Source organism: Carettochelys insculpta, chromosome 6 (genome assembly GCF_033958435.1).
Source record: "Carettochelys insculpta isolate YL-2023 chromosome 6, ASM3395843v1, whole genome shotgun sequence".
Lineage (NCBI taxonomy): Eukaryota > Metazoa > Chordata > Testudines > Carettochelyidae > Carettochelys > Carettochelys insculpta.
The window spans coordinates 29,543,071-29,568,899 of NC_134142.1; the positions used below are offsets into that span (position 1 = coordinate 29,543,071).

The 25,829-nt window shown below is 42.6% G+C and overlaps 1 protein-coding gene across 1 annotated transcript in view; it reads left to right on the forward strand.

Moving 5' to 3' along the window:
- The first annotated feature begins 499 nt into the window (after window positions 1-499).
- LOC142014612 (alpha-1-antitrypsin-like) overlaps window positions 500-25,829 on the forward strand; it is a 33,799-nt gene continuing 8,469 nt past the window's right edge. Inside the window, exons 1-3 of the mRNA XM_074997474.1 lie at window positions 500-619; window positions 2,685-2,692; window positions 23,687-24,342. Of these exons, the coding sequence (XP_074853575.1) occupies window positions 500-619; window positions 2,685-2,692; window positions 23,687-24,342 (784 nt within the window). The remainder of the gene's footprint in view (window positions 620-2,684; window positions 2,693-23,686; window positions 24,343-25,829) is intronic.

Consider the following 25,829-nt stretch of genomic DNA (forward strand, 5'->3'; position numbering starts at 1 on the left):
CTTAGCAGGATCAAGCCCTATATTCTTATCACAAGCTGTGGAGAAACCAAAGAAGTCACAACTCCAGCCTAATTTGCATGTCTTCTCTTCCTGCCACTTCCAAAACTAAGTAGACATATTTTTCAGGAGGAGCTTAAACTGGTAGTTGGACAAATGCAGTCCTTATCCTCCAGAGCATGCACAGTCACAATGCAGAGGAGCTTGGTAGTCACTGACTGTTTTTGCAACCCCTGGGGGCTTTACAGTAGCAGCAGCCACAGCCAGTTTATGTCTCTGCACATAGGACTTTTTACCAGAAGAGCCATATAGTTTTACAAAACTACCAGCCCCCAGCTCTTCCCCTCCTTGGGAATTTTTGCTCCCTTCTGGTGCAGAGCAATGCAACAGTCTCTCATTTTGTTCTTTTAAATTACTTCTATCACTTGCATTGACTTTTGTGTCTCCTCTATGCTTTCTACATCACTTTCTTGCCACCTTTTGGCTGCATGAGAACACCATAATGATTCAGTTGCACTTCAGGCATTTAGGGCCTGTCCAAGGACAGGCTTTACCCGTAAAAGAGCATGGTCCATATAAATTAGTCACAAAAAGAGACAATTTTACATGGACAGAGGGAAAAGTAAGAAAAGAAAAAACGATAGAGATGGTAATTAGACCTGCTTTAAAGTTCATTGTGTCAGCCTTTTGAAGGTTTAATTTGATTTTGTTACTCAGTGAAGAGATTCAAAATCAACCCAGCATTCTTTTAAAAGATCAGAAATAATTGGATGACAGTTCCTAGGTGGATTAGTTTCACGCTAGCTTGAAACAATGCTAGGTCTAATAATTGAAAAAGCAGAACAGTGGCTGATTGTCCATGGGAGAAAAGAAAAGATGGTCTCCCCACCCCTATAAATCAGGTTGCAAATTCCTCTTGAGCTGAAGAGTTTGTGTAATTCAGATCCATAACTGCAGCATTAATAAACTTCCAAAAAAGAGCAAATGGCACATTACTGTGTGATAAAGGGGAAACCTAAACCTCCACTTTCTTTCAACTTCTGTAAGTCTGGGTTTCTAATAAAAATATTTGCATATTTAAGGACAAGATCTGCTCTCTGCTACACCGCACATAACTCAGCTGAGGTCAGTGGAGAATGGAACGCAGAATTCAATCCATAATGTCTGAATGGAAGAGTTAAGAGACTCTCCTGTGAGAGAGCTTTTCTTTAATTCTTCACTCAAGTGTGGAAAATAGAGGCGTGCAGGTAGTACGCTATATGCTCTGCATGCCACTGTGCAGTATGCAACGGTTCTTCTGTTGGAGTAATCCAGTAGAGGAGCATGTGGGCAAAATGAAGGAACGCTCAGTGAATTCGATGAATCTAATCCATAACCCAGGACACCTACAAAGAGCATGCATAGGGGTCAGCAATGTGAGTGTGTATTGACAAATTTCCTATGGGATCTTGTTTGGCTGCTGCTTTGAGAGTTCAGCCCGACAGTGGTTACATGAACACTTTAATGGACATGGTCTTAAACAGTCTTGCCGTGATGGGATTTCAGCATTGAGAAGAATGCCCTCTACTATCTGTGAACTATAGCTTGGACCTTGCATCCTTGTAGCAGTTGGTGATCCTTTGGGAAGGAAAGAGGATATGAAAGTTCTGTATTACTGATATAGCACTATTTACAATGTACATAAATATATGCAATCCTACATTGGTGATCTTGAGATTTAACTCTGGCATCAGTCCTTCTGTTGCCAGAACCTTGATATTATGACTGCTATAATTGCTGCGTTATTCATTTGTAAAATGCTGACCTTAGATAGAGAAAAGCGTGTCCCACAAGGCGTGCAATGTAAAACACACCGCAGAGAGATAACATTTACTTTGGATGCTCATTTTTGCATTGTAATTATTATTATTTATTATTATTTTATTATGTGTTGTTGGCTGAGTAACTTCATTAATGGCTGCACTGGCAGGCGTGGTAGGAGGTGGTATGTTTTATGGGAGAGGTTTGAATAAAAAGAGGTTGCTTACTTCTTGGGGGGGGCACATGAGGTTGAGCTGGTGAGAAGAGAGAGGAAAGGGACTGAGAAGGTCTGTAGGTGGAAGTGGAGGCATAGGCAGGGCAGGCTTGTTCAGGGCTCGTATGGTTTCTCCTCCGCTTTGCTACATTTTCCATACAAATGCAGACTTCTTAGTGTGGCACACAGACATCATCCCTCCCAGGGTTGTGTTGAAAATCACCAGGTTTTCTCCCGCTCTGACTCACACTGGTGTAAATGGAACTGAGCATGAGCTTGCTGAATCAGACACACTGGATGTTTCCCATAGGAAATCTGAGAATTTGTGGCCTGGAACAAAAATAATTTAATAAGTGTTTAGAGCGAGAGATTTGTGAGTTGGAATTCATATTCACATTCAACACATTAACACGTGGTAAGAACAGAGACATCAATTACCTCATGTATTGCGAGGACTGCTTCCCTTCCTTTGATGCTCCTAATTATCTCAGACAGGACAATTAACATCCCCCTCCTTCCCCACCCCTCACCCTCTTCCTTCAAACCCATTTGATTTGTCAGTTTTTATTACAATTTTTTTTTTGGTCTTTTATACTTATCGATGTCAGCCTGTATTGGGAATTAAACTGATCTGATGAAGTGGGTCTGTCCCACTAATAAATCATTCTGTTAGTCTTTAAAGTGCTATGTTTCTGCTGCTTTGTTGGATGTTTCCCATGTCATCTGTGCTGAACACCCATGGTAACCACACATACAGTAAGCCGTGACCTGTACTGCACATACACACAGACATACATACACATGCATTCTCCTTGATTTCACCCACAGGAATATAGTGCCCCATCCTTTACTACTATGCTCACTGTTACTAGTGCAGGATTTGTACAGATATCCATGGGACAATTATCAACAAGGTATTCGTTCTTGGTCATAGCACTATTAAAACATATGGGCCCTGTCTACACTAGCCCCAGAACTTCAAAAGGGGCATGATAATGAACCTAACTGAAAGATGCTAATGAGGTGCTGCCATGAATATTCCTATAACCAAATAGGAATAAGGGACTTCGAAGTGTGCTGGGTCCTTTGGAAAAGGACCCTGTGCAGATGAGCCACGTGTGATCGAAAGCAGCACTTTCGAAGTGCCGTGGCCACCATTATGCTAATGAGGCACTGAATATGCGAGGAAGCGCCTCGTTAGCATCTTTTAATTAGGTTCATTATCATGCCTCTTTCGAAGTTCTGGGGCTAGTGTAGACATAGCCATGGAGCTATAGCTGACATAAAATTAGCACACGCTGTTTCCCACACTCTAACTGACTATAGCTTCCACTGCTCACCTGCGTACTGTCTTGGACCCAACCCACTGGATGGGCCCTGCTGGGCTGATTCTTGTCTCCACAGCTGTTTGTAGAGCAATAGTCTGTGTATTGCTAGTTGAAGCCTAACAGCATATTGGGTGGCATTAGGAAGAGCACTGCCAGTAGACCAAGGAAGTGATCATTTCCCTCTCTTTGGCACTGGTGAGGCCACATCTGGAGTACTGTGTCCAGTTTTGGGCCCCCCAGTATTGAAAGGATATTGACAAATTGGAAAGAGTCCAACAGAGGGCAATGAAATTAATTACGGGTCTGAGGAGCATGACTTACAATGAGAGGCTGAGGGAACTGGGCTTATTTAGTCTGCAGAAGAGAAGAAAGAGAGGCGTGTGGGATTTGATCACAGCCCTCAGCTATCTGAAGAGGGGTTCTGAAGAGGATGGAACTAGGCTATTATCCTTGGTGGCAGATGACAGAACAAGAAGCAATTGTCTCAAGTTGCACTGGGGGAACTCTCATTTGGATACTAGGAAAATTCATTTAAAGCACTGCAATGGGTTACCTAGTGAGTTTGTGGATTTTCAAGATTTTTAAGGTAAGGCTTGACAAAGCCCTGGCTGGAATAATTTAATTGGAGTTGGTCCTGCTTAGAGCAGGGGGTTGGACTACATGACCTCCTGAGATCGCTTCCAAACCCAGTCTTCTATTATTCTATGATCTGCATCTGCAGAAGTGATCCATGAATATCTGCAAGTCTGCAAAGTTCTAGATACACAAAAATGAGCCACAGATATCCATATCTGTGGATTTTCAGAGCTATAATGATGGGAATATGTTTTACAGGGCTAGTAGTAACTCCATGGCTTAGCAACTGCCCTGATGCTTGGGGATTCACAAATTCAGGGGTGCTAAACATACAGCACACTTTGTTGGGCAATGCTTCAGCTGTTGTGAGTATAACTGTGTAAAGGTGAAGGGGGAGAGATGTATTGGTGGTATATGAGTAAAGGTTGTATGAATAGGACGTACACACACCTAATATGCAGTTTTCTGAATGAATTCATCATTGATGTGGATGAAAAGTTAAGGAGTGCAAACTATTTCAGTTCTGTAGTGGAGTCCTGTACTTTTCAAGTCTAACTAACCTTCCTCCCTGTGTTGTGTAGAGACACATCTCTGAGGACTGTGCTGTCACTAGGATGATTTTGTGTGTGTGTGTATGGCTACGTCTACACGTGAAGCCTACTTCGAAGTAGCTTATTTCGATATAGTGACATCAAAATTGGCTATTTCGATGAATAACGTCTACACGTCCTCCAGGGCTGGCAACGTCGATGTTCAACTTCGACGTTGCGCAGCACCACATCGAAATAGGCGCAGCGAGGGAACGTCTACATGCCAAAGTAGCACACATCGAAATAAGGGTGCCAGGCACAGCTGCAGACAGGGTCACAGGGCAGACTCAACAGCAAGCCGCTCCCTTAAAGGGCCCCTTCCAGACACAGTTGCACTAAACAACACAAGATCCACAGAGCCGACAACTGGTTGCAGATCCTGTGCATGCAGCATGGATCCCCAGCTGCGGCAGCAGCAGCCAGAAGCCCTGGGCTAAGGGCTGCTGCACACGATGACCATAGAGCCCCGCAGGGGCTGGAGAGAGAGCGTCTCTCAACCCCTCAGCTGATGGCCGCCATGGCAGACCCCGCAATTTCGATGTTGCAGGACGCGCAACGACTACACGGTCCCTACTTCGACGTTGAACGTCAAAGTAGGGCGCTATTCCTATCCCCTCAGGGGGTTAGCGGCTTCGACGTCTCGCTGCCTAATGTCGATGTTAACTTCGAAATAGCGCCCGACACGTGTAGCCGCGACGGGCGCTATTTCGAAGTTAGTGCCGCTACTTCGAAGTAGAGTGCACGTGTAGACACGGCTTATGTGAGAGAGAGAGAGAGAGAGAGAGAGGTGGCATAGTGGGAGTGGGGGAAAAAGGCACATGAATGAGTGAACCTGTGAGCAAATATATACCAGCTCTGGGCCTGAATAAGGTGTGTCTGATTCAGCATATATAGAATATCACTGGTTCATTTGGATCAAAGGGAAATCATGAGTTCATGTAATCTACTGTCCCATCCACATTCTTTTGTTTCTTGTGTCCCGTGCAACCCTCCTTGTTGTAGGAGAGGTTGGTCTTGTTAAACATATTTGGAATGCTTGATTCATTCCAGTTGATGGCATATATAGCAGGCAGCTTCTGCCAGGTGACAGTCCACTCATCAGTGTCATGTGCCTAGATCCATGAGGATTTTGCAGGGGGTCAGTGAAAAAAAAAAAGATAAATAGAAGATGAGTTTTAAATAAATTGCAAAGTTGCAATCAATTATTATTTTCAAATTAAGTATCTTCCAATAATGTTATTAATTGCCGTCTGAAAATCTATGTTGTGGTTTCCTTTTTCATTTAATGAAGTGTACATAGCAGCTAGAATTAGCTTTAATTGGTATGGGGGGGAATAATGGGGTTCCACAAATAGTTTTGGGGAGGGTAATTGGGGGTCCACACTAGTGAAAAAGTTGGGAACCACTGGTCTAGAGTTTCCAAAAGTCCTAGTTCTCCAAAGGAATAGTTTAATTGCATCCCTCACTAATGTAACCCAACCAAATGCAGTGAAACAGTCATTTGTGGGCATAATTTCTCAAATGGGTTTGGGCCAGTCAGTTGAACACAAGTGTTTACTCAGCCCTTAGCTGTGCTAGAGAGGAGATACGAGAAAGGGCAGGATTTCCACAGAGCACAAGGCAGTCGCAGGGTTATAATGCATCACATATCTATTTTCTGTGCGATTTCATGTTAGGGATATACTCAGTGAGTGTCTGCATGAGGAATTGTTCTCTAATGAGTGCAAAGCTGTCCTGCTTGCATAAAGTATGGCAGCTGTTCTATATCCATCTCTATGTCCCTCTTATTTATGAAATGCTCATCCAACTGAGCTTGTCTCCATTTCTCATGAGACTGACACTGGTTTTACATGTAATATGCAGCTGTTACCTCTTTTGAGTGAAGCTGCTAGTTCCTTTTGCGCATCTGCTACATTTCTTATTTACATACGTGGGATCACGAGGCTCTAGATGTCGTGCAAGAGTTAACATTAGCACTCTGGTGGTACAATTGTTATCTTCATAGCATTGTGTGAATGCATTGAATAAGTTAGAGTATCCGTTGTGGTTAGATGTACTCTGTACTCAGCCAGTTATGCCTCTCCAAGGTGCCATCATTTACGTTTAATTATTAGGTAAGGTCAGTGTAACCCACACACTTAGGTGTGGTTCACTGTCCCACGTAGTGGCACCTAGACCACTTACAGAGAGAGAGAATGAGTTTTCTCCTGCCTTAGCTGGAAACCAGCTGGCATTTTAGCTCAAACTGTAGAGCAGGGGCCAGCAACCCCCAGAACATGAGCTGGCATATGAACCAGTTTTCCTGGGCACGCAAGGCAGGAACTCAGCCCTGCTCCTGCTTCCCCATGCAGCTGGGAGCTTGCTCAAAACCATCCTGCCTGTGGATTAACAGAAGACCAGATAATCCCACCATCCACCACCTAAATGGTAAAGCTCTGCATCTTAATTTATTTATTAGTGAAGCTGTTGTAAGTAGGACTACTAGGCTGTGTCTACATTACCACCTTCCTTTGAAGGAAGGATGGTAATGAGGCTGTTTGAAGTTTACTCATGAAGTGCTGCCATACATAGGCAGCACTTCATTGAGCAAATTCCCCTCTGCAGCAACTCCGAAGTTTTAAACTTCAAAGTACCGGCATGCGCCTAGCCGCTGCGCTCTCGCCGGTACTTCGAAGTTTAAAACTTTGGAGTTGCCGCAGGGGGGAATTTGTTTAATGAAGTGCTGCCTATGTACAGCAGCACTTCATTAGTAAACTCCAAACAGCCTCATAACCATCCTTCCTTCGAAGGAAGGTGGTAATGTAGACACAGACCGAGTGACTTTAAAAAGTATCACTGGCACTTGGACCATACACAGAGGTCAAAAGGTCAAATTTCAGCCTTCTGCCTTGGAAAGGTTATTGACCCCTACTGTAGAGGTTTCCGCAGTAAACTCCAGAGGTCCCAGGTTCAAGTCTACCTGGGCAATTACAGCTGCATAGTGGTTGCAAGATGTAAAGTAGTACATAAATGCTGAGTAGCATCTTCCTGCACAAATTGTTGTTTCTGAATCAGCATTTGATGTTTATTATTTGCTATTGATTATTATAATGACAATTTCCTTTTATTACCCATTTAGTGCCTATAGTCCCATGTCTGCTTGCATTTTCAGGTCTCTGAGGAGGAAGCTGAGGCACTGGATAGTGTTGCCAAGACACCAAATAACAGAGCAATAAATATGTACTTATATGACCAGACATTTCTGTAGGTATATATGCCCCCTCTTAAGATAGAGCTACACTGGAAAAAAAAAGTACATTCCTAACTAGGATAAAATAGAGTGAAGACACAGCAACTCTGCTTTTAACTCAGGTTAGCAGTTCAAATTCAACCCCAGGCTGTCTTATCTTCAAATCTTGCTGCTAACACATGTTAAAAGCTGAATTCATCATCATCATCAATAACCGTGGGCTCAGCACCCGTTGGTGTCTGATGCCTCTCTCACTATTTCCTTCCATCTTTCCCTGTCCACTGCGGAGTGGCTTAGTTTCTGTAGACTAGCTCCGCACCAATCTACTACATCATCTATCCATTCTCTGTGGGGTTTGCCTCTCCTATTCAAACCATCCATTATGCCGAATACCAAGGTCTTGATTTTTCATTCATCGTTCATTCTGCAAATATGTCCAAATAGTTGTAGCTTCCATTTTATAACCTTCTGCAGCAGGTTCTCTTTCAGGTGTATCTTCCTATATAATTCCTCATTGGTGACCTTCTGCATCCATCCTATTCTCAGAATCTTTCTATAATGACTCCTTTCAAATGCCAATATTCTTCTTTTCGAATCTTTTCTTATCACCCATGTCTCACATCCATACGACATGCTGCTGAATACATATGTTTTCAAGACACCCAGCTTCATTCTTAAGCTAATTGCTTTGCTTTTCCAGATCTTATCCATCACCTTCAAACTCGCTATTGCTTTCACTATTCTAGTCGCTATTTCCTTCTTACATCTAGATCAAATGTTAGGTTGCCTCCCAGATACGTGAACTTCTCTACATTTTCTAGTTCAATACCATCGACACTGATCTTCCTTCCTATTTCCTTTTCTCCAAATACCATTGTTTTTGTTTTATCAATGTTCATAATCAGTCCGTACTGCTTCCCTTCTTCGTTTAACACCCGCACCGTTTTCGCCAGCTTCTCCTCATCTTCCTCAATGATAACTATATCATCCACAAACCTCAAGTTGTTAATTCTTTTCCCATGCACAGATATCCCTTCTACCTCTTCCTTGATCTCATCCCTTGCTCTCTCCAGATGTGTGATGAAGATACTTGGCGATATTGGATCTCCTTGTCTTGTACCTCAACTTGTTTTAAACCGACTTCCCAACTCCCCGCATGTTCTCATCACTGCCTCCGCATTGTCATTGGTATCTTTCTACAACCGTATCAGTCTGTTATCCACTCCATATGACTCCAACACCACCCAAGTCACTTTCTGATCGATACTGTCAAATGCCTTTTGAAGATCGATGAAGCAAGTCTATACGTTTTTGTTCTTTTGTCGAGCTCTCTCCGCTATCAGTCTTAGTGCCAATATCTGCTGTATGGTACTTCTGTCTTTTCTAAACCCTCCTTGCTTGTCAGCCATATGTTCTTCTATCTGCGATCTTAATCTCGCAGTCAGTACCATCATCAGCACCTTACCCAGATGACTCATTAGGGCAATTGTTCTGTAGTTCTTGCACTCCAATGTACTTTCTTTCTTGGGTATTGTCACTAGCACAGATCTTGGCCATTCCTTAGATGCTTTCCCTTCTTTCCATGCTGTATTACACAGTCGGTGTATTTCCTGAATCATGCTTTCTCAGCCGTATTTGATCATCTCTCCCATGATCTTATCATTTCCAGGGCTCTTGTTGTTCTTTAGTCGTTTCACTGCTTTTTCTACTTCCTCCTTCAAAATATCAGTCTCGCTCTCGATGCTCAGGGGAGATATCTCTTTCGGTTCTTCAGTCGGTCTCTCTGAGACACTCGGGTCCAACTGTGCTTTGTATAGATCCGTGCAATATCTCGTCCATCGCTGCACAATCTTCTCCCTGTTCATGAGTACTTCTTCGTTCTCATCTTTGATTGTCATCTGCTTCGGTTGCCATTTCCTATTAATATTCCTAATTGTCTTATATACCTCCCTGGTCTTATATTCGCCATAATACCTCTCGATATCTTCACATTGCCCCTCTAGCCATTTCTCCTTATCCTTTCTGGCTGCTTTCCTTACCTCATTGCATTTCATCCTATATTGCTATTCTGCCATCTCAGAAACATCTCTTCTGATCTTCAGTGCTCTTTTCTCTTGAACCAACTTCAGTGTCTTCTGGGTAATCCACTTCTTATTGATCTTTTCTTCTGGAACAGTCTGCTCAATTGCCTCTTCTATAGCCATGGCTATCCCTGCGACTCTCTTATCTAGGTCTTTCTCTGTGGCGATATTCTTAATCTTAGTCTTCTCTTTGAGCACTGTTCTGTATGCATTCCCTGTTTCTTCCTCACAGAGCCTCACCACATCTCTTCTTTTCTTAAACTGTGTCTTACATTTTCTTTTGAGTTTTATCTTGATGTTTGTGATCACAAGACTGTGGTCTCAGTCTATATCTGCTCTTTGGAAAGTTCGGCACTGATGTTATCCATCTTCTTCTGATAAAAATCATATCTATCATGTTCTTGGACTTCCTGTCATTCGACCACCACGTCCACTTCCTACAGTCCTTTTGTTGGAATCTCATGTTGCAAATCACCATCTCGTATTCTGTAGCAAACTCTAGCAGTTTCTCACCTTGTTCCTTTCTTTCTCCATATCCAAACCTCCCCATGACTCTCTCACAACCTTCATTATCTGTTCCAACCTTCTCATTCCAATCTCCTCCAATGATCAACACATCTTTCTTCGGTATCTCCTCCACTGTCTTTGTCAAGTCTTTATAGAATAGCTCAAAGTCTTCCTCCGTACTGTCCAACATGGGTGCATACACCTGAATGACTGATATGTTGAATGGTTTTGCTTCAAATCGCGCAACCATCATTCTTGCACTCACTGGTTTGTATCCTAATAATGCTCTTCTAGCTGTTTTGCTAAGAAGGAATCCAACTCCTGCTTCGTGCTTCATTTCGTTTCCTGACCAAATGACTTCACAACTGCATATCTCCCCTGATCCCATCCAATGCATCTCTGCCAGTCCAAGTATACCACATCAGTATCTCTCTATCTCCTTCTGAAGCAGCTCTAATTTTCCAGTTGCCCACAGTATTCAGACATTCCATGTTCCAATGGATAGCATATGTGTTAGGTGTAATTTTCTTTTTCTTTCGGTAGCCAACTTATTGACCCAACCCCAATCGCTCAATTAGTATTGCGAACCTTGTTTATCCAGGCAACGTCCAAGCTGGCATCTTTTAACATTTAGTGGTACTGGCATCAGATTTCATTTGTATTGTTGTTTGACGGTCAGCACATCGACACACATCTGACCAACCCTCCTCCTTCATCCAGGCTTGGGACTGGCATGGAGCTCTCAGTGGCTTCGTGGCGGAGTTAAAAGCTGAATTGCTGAGTCTTATCTGCTGTTCTGACCCGTTAGCTCACCCAAGTTAAGAACTCCCCCTTTTTTTGCAGCGACCCACTTTCTACCTGCAGAGTTGTGGGCTTGTATGTTACCACATTAGAATTGCCAACACGTTGTGTGGGGGGATTTATGTCAGTGATATGTGTTACAGATGTTACTTCTCACAGTGTTTTTATTTTCATAGAAGGCTTCCACTCTGAGGTAGACACACACTTGTTTTGCATGTTTCCCGCTTGCAGATTAAATCCTGTGTTTTGAGCCCTTTGCAATCTTCCACAGCTATGTCCTTCCTCATAATAAGGATCTGTGCAAGCAAGCCTGCTAAATCTTTGGCATAAGCATGCTTCATATATCACAGCTGCCAACTGCTTTGTGGTATCCATGCCAGCTGTGTGCATTAGCATCTGTTGTCGCCTACCTTAACCGTTGTTATTACTAGGCACGGAATCAGCTGTTGTTCTTTGTGATGATCTTTCCTGTGGCTGTTTCGCTTCCCATTTCCATAACATTACAATACACAGATATAATTATTTTTACAGCATCATAACGGCACATGATGCTTCTTGGTTAATGTTTGATTTGTGAAACATTTTGATCCGTAGCATAATTTGATGGTTTTCATTTTTCATGCAGCTGCAGCTATTTGGGCATATCTGCAGAATGAACGAAGAGCAAAAAGTTAAGACCGTGGCATAATGGACGGCTCAAATAGGAGAGGCAGATCCCACAGAGAATGGGAAGATGATATAGTAGATTGGTGCAGAGATTAATCTACAGAAACTAAGCCACTCTGCACTGGACAGAGGAAGATGGAAGCAAATAGTGAAGGAGGTAGTGAACACCAACGGGTGCTGAGCCCATGGCTGTTGATGATGATGATGATGATTTTTCATGCCAATATGGTGGCATCTGGAGAGATGAACACAGATTGTGTCTGTACATGCTATGTTTGTGTCTAAACCAAATACTTGGGTGTAGAATTTCCCCATGCCCTTTAAAACTAGTTGACAGTTTCTATGCAATATGCAGAGAAACAAATAGCTGCATACAAACAAGAGGTTTAGGAGGTGCTGACTATGACCTAATATTCTGTCTAAAGCAAAAAAAAATTTTTAAATTCTAGCATTATTTTGAGGAAATATTGTTTTAGTAAGATATTGTAAGATGATTTTTCATTAACATATAAACAGCTATTTACTAAGAAGTCAGACAGAGATTTTTGCTGTGTGCATGGAAAGAAGAAAGACACCCCTAGTCTGTCTGTTTATGGGGCTCTATGCAAGTCATTAAAGTATTTAAAGACTGTAAGACATAGTATGACAATTGAGAGGCTTTTCCTGTCTTTGCAGAAAATGTATTACATTAGGTGATTTTTTTAAACACAAAAAATGACCGGAGTGGTGGTAGAATTATTGTAAGTTATTAGTCCTGTGGTGATTATATATTATTTGAAAGGTATCATGTATCAAAGATAAAATTTTCAAAAGCAGCTATATGAGTTGGTGGCTAATTCCTATTTTCAGAAACAATCTTTTCCCCCCTCTCTGCCCCACATCCCGTCCTTCCTTCCCCTTCTCTTCCTTTACTTTTTTCTCCTCTTCTTGCTTGCTGTCATTCCACCTCCACTTTTTGTTTAACCCTTTCTATTTATTTCATTAGCTTTCTCTTTTGGTATGGTATTACAGGTTGTACCTCCTAAAACCAGCACTCTCCGGCCCAGCAACATCCCTGGTCAGGCAGGAAGGAAAACTGGAGCTAGCGTCCCCCACCAGGCCCGCATGGGGCAGCACGGGCAGGAGCTCTTTGCCGCGGCATGGGTCAGGGCCTCAAGCAGTCCTCTGTGTGTGTGGGTGTGTGGGTGTGTGTGTGTGGTGGGGGGGGAGGCTTGGGGACCTGTGGAGGTGACCTCTCCTGTTCCAGAAAATTCTCTTGTTTGGGACCAGTGAAGTCCCAACCATGCCAGATCAAGGAGGAGTAACCTTTAGAGCAGGTATTCTGAAAAAAAAAAATACAGTTTAATTTACCTACTGACTGAATTGCGGGGGAAAGGTAAGGAGACCCAGGTTTTTTGAAATATAAGGTATCTGTTATAAACATAATGCAAAACCTTGATTAGTGGACAATACATATTTTGGTGATCTAATTATTATAACTGTATTTCCCTCATTTCTATTTGTGAATTTGTATTTTCACTCATTTTATCCTTTTTTTCTTAGTTCTACCCAACTATTAGAAAAATGAAAAAAAATCATTACAATATAAGTGGAAAAAATAGCACTTTTGGCACTTAAAAGCCGAGCTAGTAAACATTCAGAATTTCCAAAATGTGAATTTTTTTCTTCCATTTTCTCCCAGCTCATAGTGAATGCAAATATTTTTTCTAAATTTCCCAGAAAAGAGAATTGATGAAAAAATTCAATTTCAGAAAATATTTCTTTCTGTATTTTGAATTTTATTTCAAAATTCTGTTCCAAATAGTATTTTATGGGCTTTTATTTTATGATACTTTATTAGATCGCAGTGCTTCCTGCTTGTACTCTAAGGCTACGTCTACACGTGCACCCAACTTCGAAATAGCTTATTTCGATGTTGTGACATCGAAATAGGCTATTTCGATGAATAACGTCTACACGTCCTCCAGGGCTGGCAACGTCGATGTTCAACTTCGACGTTGCTCAGCCCAACATCGAAATAGGCACAGCGAGGGAACGTCTACACGGCAAAGTAGCACACATCGAAATAAGGGAGCCAGGCACAGCTGCAGACAGGGTCACGGGGCGGACTCAACAGCAAGCCGCTCCCTTAAAGGGCCCCTCCCAGACACACTTTCATTAAACAGTGCAAGATACACAGAGCCAACAACTAGTTGCAGACCCTGTATATGCAGCACGGACCCCCAGCTGCAGCAGCAGCAGCCAGAAGCCCTGGGCTAAGGGCTGCTGCCCACGGTGACCACAGAGCCCCGCAAGGGCTGGAGAGAGAGTATCTCTCAACCCCCCAGCTGATGGCCGCCATGGAGGACCCCGCTATTTCGATGTTGCGGGACGCGGATAGTCTACACGTCCCTACTTCGATGTTGAACGTCGAAGTAGGGCGCTATTCCCATCCGCTCATGGGGTTAGCGACTTCGACGTCTCGCCGCCTAACGTCGATTTCAACTTCGAAATAGCGCCCAACACGTGTAGACGTGACGGGCGCTATTTCGAAGTTACTGCCGCTACTTCGAAGTAGCGTGCACGTGTAGACGCAGCCTAACAACCCAGATTGATACCAGCAGGTGTCAGGTAGGCTGAAAATTTGACCCTTTGTCTAAAACGTGTAGCTTTTTGCTCTGGGGTTAGTGGTGGAGAAAGAACACAACTACCAGTGCCACTAGCTCCATGTCTTTTTTGCTTGTTTTCAAGCAACATCTGACCTGGCATGGGCACCTAACTCCAAGAGAGGGTGCATGGATGTGAGTGGAGATGACATCTCCATGGCTACAGCTACACTGTAGCCGTAACTCGAAATAACGTATGCAATTTGTGCAATGCAGATTGCATAAAGTATTTCAAGTTACCTTATTTCAAGTTACCTTATTTCTAACTCAGTGCCCTTTGGACAGCATCGAAGTTGTAAATAAGGAGCTATTTTGAGGTTTCTCATGATGTGGGTAGCAGAAACTGGATACCACACTTGAAATAGCGCTGCTATTTGGAGCCCGGTGTTTAGCCCCAGAATTGCTGTTTCAGGATGTATTTGTACCCAGAATAGCAACAATAGTCTAGCCATAGCCCATGTGTTTCAGAGGTAGGTGCCTTTCTTCCTCTGAGAGACAAGGTCTAAATCACATCCTGGTCCTCAGCATTTCCTCTTGGCTAGTTTGGGCAGCTTCCCACTCAGAATGCTGGCTTCTGTGATTCCCGTTCTTAGGCATCTATGCTTGAACAACTGTGAATTTTCTAGTAGGTGTCAAGATGTCCATTCATTGTTGTAATGTCTAAATTCCTCTTGTAAATCTAGTTGACAATGGGATCTTCAAAAGTGCCTTTGCCGATTAGATGCATAACCTGCTTAAGCACTTTTGAAAATCCCTTGAGGCCCCTGTCTGCATCTTTAGATTGTTAGATTCTGTCTCTTGAGTGCCTAGGTCTCTTCTGAAAACTGATTGTCTTCTGCGATTTCAGCTCCTTAGTTAGTTAGGCCTGAGCTACATTTAAAACATACCTATGCTCAGAGGTGAAAAGTAACTAAGTGGAAATACTTTGTTACACTACCCAATTACATTTTTTCAGGATTTGTTCTTCACTTAAATGCATAGCAAGTGTGTATATAGTCTATACTACACATATATACATACACACACATAAGTATATATGCATATATACACATACGTATATATACTTATGTGTGTGTATGTATATATGTGTAGTATAGACTATATACACACTCGCTATGCATTTGTATTGCAAATCCAAAATTTCAATGTAGCCATAGCCTTCATTTATAAAGGTAAAGAGTGACAAAATTAAATACAGGAGTTAAATTACAGAAACTATAAAAAAGACAAAAAGCTTAAAACACATTAAACAAAGTTATAAAAAAATAAAAAAGTGGATTTCAACAAGCCTCTTTAAAATCCTGAACAGGGGTAAAATATTGCAATGGGTTAGGGTCATGGGGCCGACCAATATTCCCACTGAGTTCCTCTGAGTTTAAGTGCACATTATGTGGGGTGCGTGTGTCTATATATATATGTGTGTGTGTGTGAAAAATAATGGAGCCCTAACTCGGATAGTTAACCAGAGATTTCCATGAGATGCCTACTTTTTACTTCTGGATACTTGAGTACAATTAAGACATGACACCTCTGTACTTTTACCCAAGTAGGTTTCCATAAAGATACTTCAACTCTTACTTAACTACCTTCCCCCCAACGTATCTGTACTTTTACTCAAGTAACTTCTGGGGGCACTTTTTCCACCACAGGCTGTGGTGCTGAGGGATGTGAAAAATCCACAACCCTGAGAATCTTAGCTATGCCAATCCAGCTCCTGATGTAAAAGCAGCTTGGTGGTTGGAAGCATGCTTCCATGAACCTAGCTACCATCACTTATGGAAGGGGAGGTCCTACTCTGATGGAAAAAAGATGCTCTAAGCTCCACAGACATAACTTTGATGCTGTAGTCCCTGCAGCATAGGCTTGGCCTTAGATGCTTTTGGAAACATCACCCTGAGTTGTTTTCTCTAAGTTCATTTCTTAAAGCTGAGGCATGGAAGGTGAAGGGTTAGGGGCTGCTGACAGTGCTGCTCCTCTTCCCAGAATGGGTATCTTGGGAGTCACAGGGCTTTCTAGGAAAGTGCGAAAACTGGAATGGTATTTTTAGATGATCTAAAGGAAACCCCAGTTACCTTCCAAATGGTTTAAAACTGACAGGAGAGAAGAATGGAATATGGCATTTTACCCCTGAAATGAATCTAGAGATGGTCATTAATATGATTTGAGGTAGGAGATGGAACCACACTATCCTATTGTGTGTGAACGGGAGTCAACAATCAGTGAACTGATCTCAGAACAAAAGCTAGTGGTATTGTCTGCCATTTGTCTGTTTCATATTGTCTGCATGGGTGTATGGCAGTCTGGCTGCTGGCTGCCAGGAACCCACACAAAAAAGCAATGTGTAATTCAGGGAAACCATCCCAGTAGGCAAAACTGCAAACTAAGGCTGGGATTTTGAAAAGAGAGTTTGGCACCTAAATCCCACTGGAAATCCTAGACAAAAAATAATTAAGGATGGAAGTTTCCCTATTTACTTCCAAGGGTTCTGGGCCAGCGTCTCCCTCCATAAAAACCAGAACAGGACACTGCAGTCTCATAGGAATTTCCAGGCAATGTCTATAAACTTTGCAACAAACTATAACCCTGGTGTAACAGGTTCACACATGGGCCCCTCAGCTTTGGCTCCCCTTTTGAGCCCACAAACCAGAGACCATAGGTGCTAGAACAACGGGTGCGGGGGGACTTGAAGTGGATTCCATTATGTAAAGGGTTTACACTTTGCATCAGTGGTTCTCAGCACCCCTACTAGAAAAATTGTTCCAGTAGCCCTGTCAGAGACCTTCTTGTGCAAGCACCCATGCCCTATATTGTCCATGTCAGTTCCCACCACCTGCTACACACAGAGATTCAGCACAGTCAGCTCGTGGACTGCTAGCCCGTTTGTGAATTTACAGTTTGCGATGTGGGCTAACAGGAAGCTGTGTTCTCTGTCGATGTAACAAAAGCCCTTTGAAGTCAACAAGAAGGGTTCCCATTGGCTTCAGTGGATTTTAGATGAGACCCTAAAACGGGATTAAGAACAATAGCCACCAGCAAAACCTTTATGAATGAAGGCCTTCTGTACTCCCCTCTCTCCTGAAACTGCCAAAACTCCTGATTTAGCAGCTTCTGCTAAGGATCCTTTCATTTTACAGCTGTTGAGTAACTATAGCATTGTTATTCTCTTTCATGCCACAGCCCTATGTTAGGAAATTTTTACACAAACATGCGTAATGGCTGGTTTATGCATTGATGGAAGAGATACAAGGGACAGGTGTGTTGGGCAGATTTCGGTCTCTGGAGAAACAAAGCTACGGGATGTTTGTCTTCTTTCTCCAATACGCACGCTTCTCTCCTTATGACATTTGGAAATATTTGGTGCCAAATTCAGGTCTCGGGTACCCCATGTACTGGAATCAGTGATGTGGAGTATGTGTGTATATCGGGTAACTGAGAGAGGAATATGCCCTAGATTTTATCTTACGCTGAAACTGTAAGTGCCAGAGAGGGAACGTGTTCACCTGGTGAACTGCTTGTGCACATGCTCAGCAGAGGAATGGCCAACAGAGACATTGTGGAAGGGTGCCTGCAGTCTATATGCTGACATGCTGCAGATGATGATTAGGTGTGCCCAGAGCAATGGCATCGAGCCACCTTCCATGTTACTGAAATGAGGAGCACGGCAGTCATTTTCTTGAGGAACCTGTGCTCCACCATGCCAGCACTCTGCAGGCCTTCCCTCTTGGAATACACTCAGTTGAGCAGTTGTTTTATGCTTAACACCATTCCTATTGTAGTTCTGCCTGTCACTGTGTAGGAGTAAGTGTACACGGTGCCATGTCTGGCGTATTTTGGAAGGTTGTTGCCAAAACTGTTTTGCAAAACAAATTGATCTGATTCATTTGGGACAGAGAATGTGGTCTAGTGCACAGGGTTGAGAGCCAGGATCCTGGTTCTGCTGTTGGCTTTCTGCACGACCTTTGGAAAGTCATTTAATTGCCCACTGCCTCAGTTTCCCCATGTGTAAAATGGAGATAATGATGATGCTTCCAATAACTCTCTCTATAGCTTCCTCCAATATAAGGATGCTATAATGTGCCATCCTGACAAGTTCTACACAACAAGAATTATTTTAAAGGTTTATATTTTGGAAATGGGTTTCTGCAAGAAAGAAAGGTGAGTGCTGAGAAGAAGAAATAGACACGAAAGCAACAGAGGAAACCTTCAGTAGTGTCATAACATTGCCAATGATTTGCTGGTGAAGGCTACAGTTAAAATTCCAGAACCAAACTGGAGGAAAGACTGGAATTATTTCTCTGCCTCTGATTCAGTTCCCACCTAATTTATCTCCAACTATTGCTTTAACATAGCTAACAAAGTTAGCATCCCTGAGGCACATGGAGATACTTCAAAAGAGGCAAATGTTGCCTTATAATGCACCAGCATGCATCAGCTAGTATGTGCACACACTTTGCAAATTACAGAAGCCAAGTGCTCTACTTGAGCATCCGGAGACAGTATATTTTTCAAGAGAAAGTGGTTATGGCTCCCGGCATGTGCAGTTTGGTGTAAGTTTTCTTGTCAAGTACTGTTGCCTCCCTCTTTAATTAAGCTTGTGAGGAAGGGCTTTAATATCAAAGAGACAACAAACTAACAGCCTCCTCAGTCTCCAGATTAAGAGACTCTTCTGACAGCACTAAGACACTAAGTGGATTGGGTTTACCATCAATTAAAGGGGAAACTTTTTGGTTCCATCTAATTAGGAAATTTTGTCAAAATTTCCCTCTCTTGCTGGTACTGAGTCAGGGTCACTGGAGATCTCAAAGTTGGAAGTCAGCCCCAGTGTAGATAGATCTCTTGCTGGCATTCCTGCATTACTGAACGCTTCTCAAAGCAGATGCAGGCGTTTTTTTCTGGTGGTGCATGCTGGTACTATGTACTGGCGGCACCACAGGAATGTTCCTCCCTGGCTGGGTTTCTCACAACTGGGGCTGCTGGCAGGGTTCTGCTCCCAGCTGCAGAGCTGGCGGGTACCCTCCTTGCACCCTGGCCAGGGGTGAGTACTGGCACCTTTTTTTTTTTTAGAAAAAGAGCACTGAGCTGATCCAATCAACACAACACGCCCAGCAGTTGCTGGCCCATCTACACAATGGCTGCTGTGGTTGCTATCGCAAGTGGGGTGGACCTATGGTAGCTATAGTGGCAACTTCCAGAAATTTCTGAAGTGTAGACAAAGTAGCTGTGGGAGAACCATGTTATACTATTAGCAGCTTATCCCTGGAAAGTTCCAGCCTAAACTTGGACTATCAGGTCTCAAAAATTAAATGAAATGGTCAAAATCATTGTGAATCCATGTTCCTAGTGATCAGCTCTCCAGAGTTTAGTATCAAGCTGGTATGTGTCCATTTCTTATTTCCTTGTCCTCTGCCCCTGGTAGTTGGATTCTGGGGATTATCCCATCTGAAACTTAAATACAGACGGCCAGAGCTGCTGTATCAGTATCAGGAAATTCTCATTCCCAGCATTTAAGTATAAATAGCATTGATTCTTGTCTTCTCAGTGTGCACAGGCACAATGTGCTGAATGTAGCAGCTTTCCTCCGGCACACATTGCGAGGTGTGGTCAAAGTGTGTCCAAATATAACTTTCTCACTGACATCACGTTGTCATTATCACAGCGTCTGTATTTAATTTGGGTTACATTCCTCCATCAGAAATTGATCTTTGCGCAATGAAAATTGCAACCCAATTTTAAAAAGTCATTGCTAAGTATGATTTGTAACAGTTACATGAAATGAGCAGCACAGAAAATAAAATCATGTTTCAGGTGAATATTACGCCCTTGTGGGATTTAGATTCGTCACATTTGAATCAGCTTTGCATCGAAAAGGCCTTCTGTTTCTCAGGCCTTGGTTCCAAAAACCACTTGTATTTTCCTTTAAGCAGTTAGTTCTGCAAGGCACTGGGTACCTGCTGTGAGGTGCTAATCACTCTCAGCTCTCATTGGTCCAGTCACCTTGAACTGAGTGGAGGTTGAAGCTGTCTGACATTCCACAGGTCAGGCCGTAACGTAGTGTTTATATAATCCTTAGAAAAAATTGTTGTTGTTGTTGTTGTTCTTCTTCTTCTTATTATTGTTATTATTATTAGCAGTAGTAGTAGTAGTAGTACCACAAAAGTACCTACTGGCCCCAGCTGGAATCAGATCTTCCTTCTATTATGCTTTGTACTTATGCATAGTCAGAGATGAGCTTACAAATTATGTAGCCCAATCTGACACACATTGGGAGTAATGATGTATTATTTTTCCAGTTTTGCCAGTGGAGACCTGAAGCACAGACAGGTTAAGTGACTTCCCCAAGGTGATGCAGGCAGTCTTCAGCAGAACACAGAATTGAAGCCTGTCTCCTGAGTGTCAGTCCAGTGCCTTGACCATAGTCTGTCTTTCTCTTTAATGGCACCTGAGTTGGAAATTGTAAAAAATAGCAAGTTACGTAGGATCCTCCCAGTAATAGATTCTTTAAAACAATACAGTAGACCCCTGACTTACATGGGGGTTGCTTTCTGGCAACCCCCAATAAATCAAATTTCCTGCGTAACATGGGGGAGCCAGGAAGCTGATGAGGGCACTAGCCCTGGTCAGTTTCCTGCCTCCAGTGAGTGGAGGGGAGTGAGGGACGAGGCGGCAGCCTGGCTCCCAGCCACCTGCCACTCTGGGAGCCAGGTGCGACTTCTCCCGGCTTCCTGGAGCTGGGGAAGCCCGGCAAGCAGACAGCCGCTGCCATGGTGCTTCTTCCCTGCTTCCCCCAGCAGGGGGAACCAGTGGCTGGAGCGCTTTCGATTTGCACTTAACTTGTGCTAATGTGAGTTAAGCACAAATCAAAATTGTGCATCCTGGGGGATTACTGTATCATTTTTATATGTAAAGATGCAGAGAAGGATCTAGTGTCATGCTCTTATGTCTGATTCTGCCATATTAGATTCTATGGGAAAGCTTTAGAGCCTGGCACTTGTTTAAACTTATCAGGATGAATTCTCTGAGCCAACTCAGCTTCACTTGTACAGAATCAGAAGTGTCTGCTCCCTAGTCCTGGCCTACCAGATAATGGCTTAGTCCTCAACATCAGACAGAGCATGCTCAGGTTGGCACCCACATTCCCATGGACCCCAAGCACCACTCTTATAACGGGATCAGCTGAATGCAGCAGCATCCCGGTGATGCCCTCTTTCATTTGACCACACAGACCCTATGGCGTGTGGAGCCCCTGCCCCACTCAGTGCTATCAGAGGATTTTCCCGTAGAGAGTGGAACCCTCTAGTTCCTCTTGATGCTGGGCTTATGGCTGCTTTGTCCCAATACCCTGGCAGGGCTAAGGATCTGGCTGAGTGGTTTAAGCCCTGCTCCCACCAGAAACAACTCTGAGTGTTGCCTTTGACTTCGATTGGGGCAAAATCATGCCTGTTTCAGTGACCTCGTGCAACTTCAAATTGTCCCTGGATACTAATATAGACCTTATGGCATATTGCCCGAAGCACTTGAAGAGCCGTGCCAAACCTTACTCCAGGTGTTGGAAGGAGCTATTATATTTGATGGCTTCTTTTGTTTAAAAAGAGAAGAGTAATTTCAACAACTGAGGCAGGAATGGGTGGCTGATATAAATATTCAGTTGGTCTGAGGGAAACCAGTTCACAACATCAGGGAGACTTAGACAGTCCTGAATAATATAAACAGTCAAATATAGGACAAGTATGTTCAGCAAAATTATGTGTCCAGTAAAACTAGTTTCACCACTGCTTGCTTGAGCTCATCTTTGAAACTGAGTTCTGAGTCACAGGCCTTAGATGAATTAATTAGCATTTACTAGAGTTTGCCTTGCTGTATGTTCAGCAGCATAAACAGCAGAACAAGGAGCAGTGCAGAGCTGGGGAACACAAGAAGACTGCGTTGATTGCATTGTAAGTAATGTTTTGGTCCTCGGAGGCTTGTCATCCATATTCCCTCTGCTACATGCACGTTGGTTTATAGCTAATCAGTTGTGGAATTATTCCATCCATACGCAGGTTGCTTTTGTTCAATCTCAACATTTACAAAAATCTGAGCTACAGAACATCTTTGTATGCAATAGCTCTTTTCAGATAAAGTGTATCACCAAATGTTTTAAGTAGTTAAATAATAGAAGCAAGTCATATTACTGACATATGGCATAAGGAGATTGCATAGTGAATATGTGAAAGCATTGTGCTTTAGTGTTTTCACTATAGGCAGAGGGAGAGCAAATAGAGAGGGTCATGAATGTGGAAATGGTGATGAAAGTAGGCAAAGGTATGATGTAACATGAGACTTTGAAAGAGAAAGAGCTGAGGGTTACACAAAGGTTTTTGGAGAATGCAGAATTGGGTACAGAAGGTTCGTGTACTGACAACAGAGGAATTGTGCCTGGAGGCAGAGTCTGAGAAGCTAGAACGAGGTGGAGATGTTGTAAAGTCAATTAGGACAAATATAAATATGTTGTTGATGTGATGGGAGTCATGGTGGGTGCTTGAACATGGGTTTGCTATAGATGCATTTCCTAGCAGCCTATGAAAAGATAAGGAGCAGCATTCTCAACTGGCTGGTTCTATGGCCTTTGATGTAATATGGTGGAGGAAAATGCCCCAAGTAAGGCGCAAGACAATGGAGGCAATCAAATTAAGCCAAAAAGATGCCAAACTCCCAGGGAACCTCAGCATTGGAACCACAACTAACTTCCTTAGACCCCTTTGGTAATCCTAGAAAATACCTTAGTTCATTCAGGGTATTTTATTTTAAAAACCATTATCACCTGTATGGAGTGCTTTGTATTGGGCATATCCTGGGTTAACATATATGTAAGACTGTTATTTGCTTTTATTTGGTCCATTGATCAAAACTCAGACACCAAATACTCGCCGACCCAGTTTTGTTGGGAAATCTCTTCTGACAGTGACTTCTGTTGACAGATCACTGTAGTGTAGCCATATCCTTGGACTACAGCTTAATTATGGTGTATTTTAAGATACTTCTGTCTTCTATATTCATGGATTTTAACATAATTTCTTCCACTATTCATTCAGTAATATTGCAGACGTTGTTTTCCATGAATACAGTATTGCAGAACCTCTTAACCCTTTTGCCACAGACGCTATGCATTCTCTATACTGTGTTTCGGTTCTTAAGAATTTCCTTCCTATTGGTGACCATGTGTTGAAAATTATGAAGCTTTATTGACAATTTTTTTTTCTTATAACATTTTAGTAAAATGAAGTCAATCGTCTACCTGTGTTTTTTGATTGCTGGGATTCATGCTGATATATTTTGCCAACCTAATTCTACATACAGCAGTCCTGAAATTAACAATGGTGGAAACAGAGACCAAGTAGGTCCAGCAAATGGACATATGGCAGGTTATAAAGTAGAGAGAAGCATTTGCCAGTTTGCGTTTTCCTTTTATAAGGAGGTTTCTTCTCAGAGAAACAACCAGAACGTGTTCTTCTCTCCTTTGAGCATCTCCACCGCCTTGGCAATGCTGACACTGGGTGCTAAATCAGAGACCCTGGAACAAATTCATAGAGTGCTTGGCTTTAAAGCAAATGAGATTCAGGAAAGGGAGGTACATGAAGGTTTCCGTTATCTCACACGCACGCTAAACTGCCAGAGCGCTAACTTCCAGCTGGATATTGGGAATGTCCTCTTTGTTGAAGAAAAGCTGAAACTGCAACTACAATTTTTAAATGATCTAAAAGACTTTTACAAAGGAGAAGCTTTCTTAGAAAATTTCAAGAATGCCAAACAAGCTCAGAAGAAGATCAATGAATACATAGAGAATAAAACACGTGGGAGAATCATCAACCTGCTCAGTAATGTGAATCCAGATACAGAAATTCTTCTTGTTAATTACATTTACCTTAAGGGTAAGACAAATTTACTGGGCATCCTGCCACAGTTTATTTTACTTTCCTTGTGACAATGCTTGCCTTCACCTTTCCTTTTGCAGTACTGTTTTGGGAGTGGGCATCACAGCCTGATTTGCAATTAGCCTTTTACTCACATGGTTAATTATATAGAGAGCTGGACAGTATATTTTCATGGAAAATATTGATAGATTTTTTTGGACCAAATTTGGGTGAATTTTTTTCCATTCTTTGATTCAGGCTAGAGCTGTTCCAAATCAGTAAACAATTTAAAATATTTTTTTCTGGTGAAAGGGTATATAAACTATATTGAAAGGCTCCCATAAAAAAAGATGGAGAAGAGCTGTTCTCTCTTGCTACACAGGGCAGAACAAGAGTGAATGGGTTCAAAGTACAGTTTAGTAAATTTAGATTAAATCTCAGGAAAAAGTAAGAACAGTAGGAAAATGGAAGAGACTGACTAGAGAAGTTGTAGAAGCCTCTTCACTGGAGTTTTTCAGATGGGGGCTGGATAGCCTTGTGTCTTGGATGGTTTAGACCAGCACTTCTCATACTGTAGGTTGGGACCCCAGAGTGGGTTGGGACCCCTTTTTAATACAGTTGTCAGAACTGTTATACTTGCAGAGCCCAGCGCCAAAGCTGAAACTCTAGTCCTGCCTCCTGGACCCAGAGCCAAAGCTCCAGGGCTTCAGGCGGATCCCTGCTTGGGGCAGAAGCCCTTTGGGTTTTGCCTCCATGCTTGGGTAAGTGGGACTTTGGTACTTCACCCTAAGGCAGGAGGCTTTGGCAGCTACGGGCTTCAGTCACCCATCCCAATCAGAAGGCTGTGGCAGTGCATCATGGCTGGGGGTTAGATTATCTGACCCTTGTGGTCCCCCGTGTTTTGTCCTTCCAACGCTGTGTCCTCCCTCCCAATTTCCTCAAGGAAAGTTAATTTCAATCTGTACCTCTCTAGTTTTAAGATCTTTACTCATCTCTCAAATAGCATTTTCAAGACAGACTTTTGGTTAGTAGATAGTAGGCATTCCTTCCAGACTTAGCAGTGCATAAAAAGAAAAAAAAAAAGTAGATTCTGCCCACTCTAAGAATCAAACAGACGTGAAAGTATAACTTACATAGATTTGTAGGGTTTAATCATAAGTTTAGGACAATATTATGCTTTAGAACAATAAGAGGAAAATTGTCAATAAAAGAATATAGAAACTAAAAACCTCTATATCTCACATATGAAGGTACAGCTGACTGTAACACATGTTCTAAAATGGATATTTAGGTACAATAATAGATGTCTCCAGCCACAATGTTCAGTTCCATACCTGGAACGAACTCCCAGCAAAACCAGTAGTTTGTCTGTTTAGATCCTGTGTTCCACTCTGATTCCTTCTCTTTTTAAAATGTTTGCTTTCAATGGATGATTGTGCCCTGAGACGAACTGCTTTTTTATTTATTTTTTTTACTTTAAAGAAATTGTGAAGAATTAAACTTAA